Below are 9,657 nucleotides of genomic sequence, written 5' to 3'. Positions count from 1 at the left end.
CAAAGCTCCCAGGGAAGGCATCTGGACTGTTGACAAGGTGAATGCACCCAGTGAATATGCTCAGGACAGTGAGGGAGAAGGGAGGAAGGTGTGTGTGTGGGGGGGACAACATGTAAAGAGGATGAGGAAAGCTTCTTTTAGGAAGTGAATTTTCAGCTTCGTAAAGAATGTTATTGTTCAAAGCCTTTGTTGTATTTGCTGTGTCCCGTTAGATAGTTCTGGAAGGTTGGGGGGAACTTGGGATTTTGGTCTCAGAGTCCTTCTTTTCAGCACAAGGCCTTATTTCTTGCATGAAGAGTACTCCTGGATATCTCCAGGCTCTACGGAAGCTCATGGTTAGCCCTGAGCTTGGGCCTTCCCTCTTGGAGGAGTGGGTGTGCACTGGGGTGGTGCTGTGGCGGTGGTGGCCCCTGGCAGACTGGAGAAGGGTTGTTCTGAGCCCTCTCTTGAGCCCCTCAGTTTTGGAAGTGAAGTTAGGAGGGTGGGGCTGCCCATTCCCACAGGTTGGAGAAACAGAGGAGCCTAGATGATTAGTCCGTTCTTTGATTTCTGACATTTGCTGCTTATGAAATGTGAGCCGCCCTGGGTGCTTCACACCCACTTACTTATGAAACTAATTTTGCAATCTGGTCTGCTGGGCTTGCTCTGGGAATCCATCTCCATATCCACAGCTGACTCAAGGACCAGGCCTGGGGTCAGTGGCCTTCTGTTCTTCACTCTGGGGACTCGGGACATCCACAAAGCCAGGAAAGCTCACACTTGTTCTTTCTTTTCAGCCGAGATGCCTCGCCAGTTCCCCAAGTTGAACATGTCCGATTTGGACGAGCAAGTCCGGCTATTGGCAGAGAAGGTGTTCGCTAAGGTGCTCCGAGAAGAGGACAGCAAAGATGTTATGTCCCTGTTCACTGTCCCCGAGGACTGTCCCATCGGGCAGAAGGAAGCCAAGGAGAGAGAGCTCCAGAAGGAGCTGGCAGAGCAGAAGTCTGTGGAGACGGCAAAAAGGTTCGTTCCCATGACCCAGCTTTCATGTGCGTTGAGTTGTGTGACCTGAGTTGGGACATCTGAGGGAGATGACATGTCCCTGGGTCTCTGGTGCTTTCTTAACCAAGGCCACTTAACTCACAGCTATTTATTGAAGGATGCTTTGCTGCCTCTGCCTGCTTGAAAAGATCAAAAGCCACTGTTCTGATGATTGTGCATGTTCATGTGCATGCAAGTACATGTGTGGGGGGTACACAGGCATGTGTGGGCACCTACATGTGGAGGTCAGAGGTCAGCCTCAGGTGCTGTTCCTCAGAAATGTCTACCTTGTTTTGTATTGGAAGATTTATTTTATTTTTAATTTTAAATTTTGTGTAGGCATGTGTGTCTATGTGTGGGTATATACATGTTTGAGTGTGCCTGTCTGATCCCCTGGAACTATAGGTGGTTGTGAGCTGCCTAAAGTGGCATTTGGCCCTCTGGAAGAGCAGTATGAACTTTTAACTGCTGAACTCTCTCTTCAGCCCTAACATCTATTCGTGTGTGTGTGTGTGTGTGTGTGTGTGTGTGTGTGTGTGTGTGTGTGTGTGAAGCCCTCTGAATGAGCAGTGCAAGATTTTAACTGCTGGAACACCCCTCCGACCTCCACCTTGTTTTTGGGGTCTCTCACTGCGACCTGGGCCTCTCTGGCTAAGCTAGACTGGCTGACCTGTGAACTGACTCCAAGAACCTGCCTGTCCCTGCCTCCCGTGTGCTGGGATTATAAACATATAACACCAGGCCCAGCTGTTTATGTGGGTCCTGGGGACAGAGCTCAGGACTTCATGATTGTGCCATGGGCACTTTACCACCTGAGCCATCTCCCAGGCTCCCCTGCTGCTGCCATGGCAACAGATTGTAGGTGGAAGCACACACCATTTTCACATAGCATTTCCCTCTTTGGGAACTTAGGTAAAACACTAGTTTTACTTGTTTTCATTTTCTGTTAACATGCTTCACTGTTTGCCAAGCATGCATTGGGACTGCAGGTGTCCCAATGTGCACTATAGATAAAGTTTCTGCCCCATGGAGCTCACACTGGGTGGGGACAAGAATTAAGTAACTGTATAAATTAGTACAAGAATGACAAGTTATGATAAGGACTGGACTAGTCTGAGTCTAACCAGAAAACAGAAACCACCCAAATACTGGAAATAGAATTACCATGTAAGAAATTGGTTATATGGCTCCCGAAGATCTGAGAATACAAATGGGAGAGATTTACCAGAGGTGACATGTAGTAGAGGACAGTCACCACCTCTAGGTGAGACCGACGATAGAAAGATGTGCTGTGGCTGCATCTGGGGCTGGGGTCACCTGGGGAAGCTGGACTAGGCAGCGGCTAAGAGCTGTCTCCAGGGCTGAGAGGAGGGCCAGGATTCTGTCCCCAGCTTTACCCTTCCTGGACCTTCTGTGTTCTCACAGTATCTGCTGAATCTAGTTCAGAAGCCACATGACACCCTGGGAAAGAGAGGAGAGGGCGTAGACGGGATTGGAGACAAACGGGCCTAAGAGTGGTACAAGTGCTATGATGTGGATGAATAAGGAAGTGTGTGTGTGTGTACATGTGTGTGCGTGTGCATGTGCGTGTGTGTGTGTACATGTGTGTGCTTGTGCGTGTGCGTGTGTGTTATGTGTGTGGTGGGAATTGGGTGCAAATGAGAATGAAAGTGCACTATTGGAAGATGTGGTAGTCGAGGGTGGTTTTAGTTGACATTTCAAGTCTAGCTGTGGTTTGGCATGTGGCAGCCTGACAGGCAGACAAGTTAACCAGAGCCATGGGCCCTCACACCTCCCAGGAAGCCCATTTAATCAGAGGGAGCGGCCCTCTGCCTGTGGCTGGAGATGAGCGGGGACCCATCAGGCTAGCCTGTACTCCTAATAAACAGTATGGGTCTCAGGTAAGAGCAATGGGGAAGTTCTCACTTTCTTATTTTCTTAGGCAAGGAGAATTATAGAGGAATAAGGCATCCAGGAGTCTCTAGCGGGGCTGTTAGCCAGGTCCCTGTCTGCCCTGTACTCTGCAGACTTCAGCAGCTAAGAATGCCTTGGACCTTAGAACCTCATTGAATACTGCTCCTGGACAGACCTCACAAGGTCCTCATTTTACTTTTTTAACTTTTTTTTTTTTTTTTTTTTTTTAGGCAAGGTCTCATGTAGCCCAGGCTGGCTGTGAACTCTTGATCCTCCTGCCCCTACCTCCTAAGTTTTGATGTTACAGGCATGAGCCACCATGCCTGGTTTATATGGTCGTGAGGAAGGAACCCAGGGTTTTATGCATGCGAGGCAAGCCTTCTACCAGCTGAGACTGAACCATATCCCTAACACAGAGGTCCTTCCCTTTGAAAACAAGCCCCACTTCCTTTTTTTCTTGGCAGGATAGGATTTTGGCATTTCCTTGGAAGAATGAAGTTGATATTTGTATAGAGAAGCAGAGGCAGAGCTTGGCCATCTGTAAGATCAGTCTCTTTCCTCAGATGTGCCTTGAGCCCTTGAAGGAAGGGGTCATCGCTAACCACTGAGTGCCATCCTTGTGTCGGGAGGTAGCTGGCCTCAGACCTACTGCCATGTTCGTTCCTGCAAAGGAAAAAGAGTCAGACTATGGTGTCCCTTGTCTACACTGCCCTGGCATCACAAGGACTGGCCTCGGGGCTGAATGCTCGGCAGGGCCTTCTGTGTGCTGTGAATAGGGCATTCTGGGCCTTCCTAATGAAAGCAGGAGTCCCTGGCATTTGGAATTACCAAGAATAATAAGTGTCTGAGGCAAGTTTCCATAGACATCTTCAGAGGGAGCCTGTACTTTCCCATCAGAGCCCAGACCCAGAGCAAAATGGAAGCTTTGTTACTCTTGATCCAAATGGCTCTCTATGGTCTCCAGAGAGTTGGCCGCAAACTCTCCAGAAATGTATTCTGTCTTTTCCTGCTAGGTGGAAGTTTCCTGGTTTGTCTCCATCTGATTCCCTGGCTTGGGAACTGTATCTGCCTCTCACTTCCCAGGGTCCAGTCTAGGCCTTAGCCAGGTTGGAGACCAGTAGGTGTCAGGAAAGAAGAGGTGTCCTGCCTCCCCATTGCCACCCTGCACGTGACAGCTGGGTTCTGCCACTCACTAGCATGCTCTGTGACTCAGGGCAAAATAAGAAACCTCTCTGGGCCTCAGGTTCTTCCCCATCTAAAGGGGGGTGGTGGTGGAGGATAATGGACAGTCTTTACGGGGCATTTTGAAGAATGATGGAATTAGCATATGTAAAGGGCTTAGGCTTCCTGCTCCTGAGATTGGCGGCAAGAGCACCCACTGCTGTTGGATGCTGACAGTGAGTTCAGTCCTAGGCCTCCCACTTTTCCGTCCCTCCCTTCCTTCTCATATTAAACCTGGAGTGGGTGGGTACTCTTGGAGTTGAATCGACTTGCACAAGGACACAGTAGTGATGGGACACATCCTGTGATCTCACACTGTGGCCAGGACACTGTCCTGCCCTCTGAAGTGACCCCTGATGCTGCTCCCGGGATGTAGCTGCTGCTCCTGAGTGACATGTAGAGGAAATCCAGCCAGAGCTTCATTTCTAAAAGATAGCTGGACCCTTGACTGTTTGTCAGATGTCCTAGGGACCCCTGGGGCTGAGTACACTCACGTGTCTCTTTACTTCACTGCTCACTGGAGGAGCCTCTGTGTAGCCATTCAGATACCAACATCTCCAGGGACGGTACCGTCCCAGCTCCTCGTCCATCAGTGATCCCTCCCGATATTCCGAGCTAAGTGGTGACAAGGAGTCTTGGGACCAGACTCAGGCCTGACGGCAGCAGCAGGTCTCCAGATCCCCAATCTGTGAGTCTGTATTTCTAACTGAGACACAAAATGGGTCTTCTAGTTTGGGACACACCCCTCCCCGTACCGTCTGCTCCGACTGCCGTGGTGCTTGCAGAAGGCTCTTCTTATGGCACCATATTTTCTTCTCTTATTTGGACAAAACAAAACACCTACAACTCTCTTTAAGTCTAATATAGAGGCACAAGTCAGAAGCTGAGCTGTGAGCAGGAAAGATGAGCACCTGGCCCTTGGTACCCTGCCATGTAGGATTGCCAGCTCTTGGAACAGGGCAGGGCTTAGACACAGCCGGGTGGAGCTGGGGACCAGCTCAAGGCTGCTAGTTTTGTAGGTCGGGCCCAGATCTGTCAGACCACTCCCCGAGGGCTGTCTGCGCTGACAACAGCTAGGTTTCTGCTGGGCAGGTGGATGAGGGTCTGAAGGACGGAGGGCCAGCTGCCTTCGAAAGTAAAGTCTGGAGGCGAGCCCAGACTGGGGGGCCCTGGGGTTGCTGGAGGGTCTTGTGTCCCTGTGAGGCTCCCAGGTGTTTCTTAGCATGTAGAAGGCACAGCTTACAGAAAGCATTAGAAAAACCAGAATTGTTAAACATGCAGGCTTTTTTCTTCAAGGAAAGGACATGACTGATGCCTGTTCAACTGGAAGGACAGGGTAGATGTTGTCTAAAAACCTGGTGATTTTTTGCGATTCTATGGAGCCAGCCTTTCTGAATCCCCCAAATCCTGAGCATTGTTTAGGCCCTGATCCTGAGCTTTGTTTCTCAGTAAATGGAACCCATCCTTATGAAAGAGGCCCCAGGTCCTCGGCCTTCTCAATTAATTGAACACATCTTTAAACCCTTGCTCCCTAGGCCCAGATGCCTGAGCACTTTCTCAGTCAGTAAAACTCATTCTTATGCCAAAGGTCACAGGTGCCTTTCTACAAAGATATACTTTCCAAGGAAGTTTCGATGTAGCCACTCCTGAAGCTTTGTTGTGGTAATTGTCATGAGGAGACATTCCCCCAAATCTTACTGGGTTTAAATGTGTCAAAACAAACAAACAAATAAATAAACTGCTTGGTCCGACTCTAGAAGTTTTTGACCCAGCCCCGGCTAAGGTGATGACCGGAGTCTCAATCTTAACTCCCTCTGACCCCAACACCAGCGGCGATCCTGTCCTACTAATGCATGTGTTGGAACTCAGCCAACTTTGAGAACACCATGGAAAATGTTCTGAGCAACCTGTGTGCATACCAGAGTGCCTGCATCTCTCCTGTCTCTTTCTGCCTTTCCCTCTTCCTTTTCTTTTACAGCTATGCTGAGATCACTCATGGGCCATACAGTCCACCCGCTTACCGTGTGCAAAGTTCACCGGCTTTTAGTGTATTGACTCACATGTCACCAGTGTCGTGATCAGTTTGAGAATATATTATTATTATTTAAATTTTTAATTTAATTCATTAACTTTGTTTATTTGAGACAGGGCTTTGCTCTGTATCCCTGGCTGGTCTGGTACTCATTATGCAGCCCAGGCTGACTTCAAACTCCTGACAGTCCTTCTACTTCAGCGTTCCTCAGTGTCCCCTTCTGGAATTACAGGTGCACACTGCAAAGCCTAGCTTTAATTATGTGTCTGTGTGTGTGTACATATATACATAAACAATATAATGAATGTATATGATTGAAAGAGAGAGGAATGTCTTGCTATGAGACTGACCATGGGCCCATGGTCCGCCTGTCTCAGCCTTTTGAGTATGGGGATTACAGATGTGTACCACCATGTCCAGGCCTTGAACTTTGTGATCATTCCCAGAAGAAACCGGATGCCCTTGACCAGTCACCTCTTAGATACTCCTACCTCTGATCTTGTCTCCTTATTTTAGGACATGTTCTGATAAGTATATCTATCTTGCTTTTCAGTACCATGGTAGATTTGAACAAGAAAACTAGCCAGGTGGATCTCTGTGAGTTCAAGGCCAGCCTGGTCTACAGAGCGAGTTCCAGGACAGGCACCACAATTCCAAAGAGAAACCCTGTCTCGAAAAACCAAAAAAAAAGAAAGAAAGAAAATTAGGAACGTGTTTTTTGTGGCCTGAGCCTGTTTCTTGGTTCGTAACAAGAATATGATCAAAGGACCTGCTTCAGGAGAATTAACTGATTAAATGGACTAACACCCATGATAGGCGAGCACAGTGCTGGGAGCATGCCCTTGCATTTGTTCTTGTTTGTTTGGTAGTCAGCAGGGAGAGAGGAGACAACAATTACAAAGAGTAAATACAAGCATTGGAAGCCTAGAAGTCTAGGGACACAGCGTCTCTGAGATCGTGCCTGGATAACATGAGGATGGCCTGAGTCAGCCGGGGAGAATTTCAAATAATGTCCTGAGTGCTCTGACCAAGAGCTTGGGATTTAGGGATTTCATCAAGGAATGCCTCGGACAATTATTTTTAAAGAGTCAGGATATAAAGGGGGCAGACTTAGGGGAAGCATTTGGCTATTTAGAACAGCTGCCTCCCTGAGAATGTTTTGAGTAAAATCGATAAATAGTATTTGTTATGAATTGAGCGGAGTATAGCTGAAGTGCCATTAAATTATCTTGTTTTATGAATCTTACTAAACCAGAGTGCATAACTCTTTTTTTTTTTTTTTAGATTCATAGTTATCGACAAAGCTTTATTTGAAACATCCGATTCATCTGCTTTTACAGTGAAGTATAGAGATTATAACATTAACTATAAAGGGCAGTAAAAAGGGGCTGGGGAGATGATGCCATTTTTAAAGCGCCTGCTGTACAAGCATGAGGTCCTGAGTTTGACCCTCAGCACCTACATAAAGAAAGTGGGCATGATTGTATGCACCTACAATTGCACCTCTGCAGGGGTGGAGGCAGGAGGATCCCTGGCTTTGCTGGCCAGCCAGGCTAGCTGAATTGGTAGCTCCAGGTTCAGTGAGAGACCCTGTCTCAAAAGCTTAGGTGGAGAACCATTAAGGAAGACAACTGATGCTGACCTCTGGCCTCCACATACATACACAGAAACATATGCATACCTACCTCACACATGTACATACACACGAGCATGCATGTACATACTTACAAAGTAAATAAATTGCAGTAAGGACTGTGCTTTTCTCTGACCACTGGGGTCTTTCAGGAAGAAAGACAGCTGGGCAGGGCTGGGCAAAGTGTGATGAGGCCAGGGGAAGGGTGTGGAGGCAAATGGGGTCTGTCCTTGGTCAGGCTGGGAAAGGACGAAAAAAGAAGCCTTCCGGTGATCAAGAGGGACCTAAGACAAATAAGGAAGGAGGGCTTGTGAGTCTCTGCAGCTCATGGGCTTCTGGTTGCACCCTCCTAGTCAGGCTGCGGGTCACCAGGCCATGTCCACAGAACGAGCGGCCTCTGCCCCTGTTCCCTACACATTGTCTGTAGGCACCCTCAGGGCAGTTAGCACGCAGCGTGCCCCACTGCCAGCTGTTTTCATGTCCTCCCCACGTAGGCTGGGATCTCTGGTGTCAGGTGGACAGCATGTGCCAGCTCTTCAGCCGCTCCTCTCCTTACACAGGGGTCTCATTTCCATGTGGAGCAGTTCGGTAACCACGATAAGCCACCAGAGCAGCCGAGTCTGTGGAAGTGCAGAGACCTGGCCCACGCCCTGGCAAGCACAGCGTGCTGCTATTAACCATTCTTTGCTGGTTGCTGCCCCCAGCTTTAGTCTTGCTTTTCATCTGGAGTGGAGGGACCACTAGGATGAACTAGTATGCTGTGGGATGAACCCCCAAAACCTGCCATTCTGAAGAGCCCGCCCCCCCCTCTGTCCCTGTTGCTCCATTGTTCCTATGCCCAGTCTGGATTAGGTGTCTCCTCTGGGATCCCAAAATATCCCATGACATGACCACATTGCATGTTCAACATCTGTCCAACTTTCCAGCCCACCTCTGTGATCCTAGTGAGCCTGTGGAATCTGAGGTTATATTTGATGTACCTGTCATTACCCAGGACCTGGCCCTCAGAAGTTTATAGAGTGGGGTCACGAGTGGCCCCTTGCTTCACTGTGCATTTCTGAGAGCTTGGGGAGAGCCTTGTTTTGGCTCTTCTGCTTCCCTAGCGGGCCTTGGACAGACGCACAAGAGCAGAGGCTTCAGGAGGCTCTGAGAAGACCCTCCATGATAACTTCTGGACTTGGGTTTAGTATGTGAATCAGATGTTATGGGAAGGCTTTGGGGGAATGGGCCGAGTAGGAGTGGGAACATAATGGACGGCAGGGATAGCCAAGGAAGGGCTGTAGCGTAGGTGGGGACACTGGACTGGTACCAGGAGAGAACACACCAGCTTACCTTATTGTAAGAAGCTCCCTATGGCCTGTGAAGATGAAGCTGCTACCAAGCCCAGGCCTCAGGCTCGGTATGAAATTGGTGCCTTCACAGTGGCAAACCCTGCCAGCGCCTTGGCAAGCAGGCGATTTCTGCCGGGTGGTTGGAGGAAGGAAGGAACAGGCCAGCTGTGCCAGAGTGAGCTGGCTAACCCTGGTGTTCTAGAGGCTAGCACAAGGTGTGACAGGTGGGCTGTGGACAGACGGTTGAGTCCCTGGTGACGAAGTGTTTTATATCAGTGGCAACAGGTCACACTTTGTTCGACTCCGTGAGTGTTTGCACTGGCCTGGCCAGGGACAGGTGTTTGGTAAATGTTTACTAAATGATGCTTCACTCAGGAATGTAGGGCTGGGCGCATAAGTCTGTCAGGTCTTCCGGCCAGAGGCCTTCTGGTTCTCTAAGTCTGCTGAAGCTTCTGGTACTTCTGCATGACTTTTTATTATTGTGACACATGCAGGGCTCATACAGC

General features: G+C 49.0%; 1 protein-coding gene across 1 annotated transcript in view; it reads left to right on the top strand.

Moving 5' to 3' along the window:
- Positions 1 to 781: 781 nt before the first annotated feature.
- Ampd3 (adenosine monophosphate deaminase 3) overlaps positions 782 to 9,657 on the top strand; it is a 37,565-nt gene continuing 28,689 nt past the window's right edge. Inside the window, exon 1 of the mRNA XM_059251512.1 lies at positions 782 to 1,002. Coding sequence (XP_059107495.1) covers positions 782 to 1,002 — 221 coding nt within the window. The remainder of the gene's footprint in view (positions 1,003 to 9,657) is intronic.

Source organism: Peromyscus eremicus, chromosome 1, assembly GCF_949786415.1.
Source record: "Peromyscus eremicus chromosome 1, PerEre_H2_v1, whole genome shotgun sequence".
NCBI lineage: Eukaryota > Metazoa > Chordata > Mammalia > Rodentia > Cricetidae > Peromyscus > Peromyscus eremicus.
Note: the sequence above shows the minus strand (reverse complement) of the source record. Positions and strands in the feature narration are given on the sequence as shown.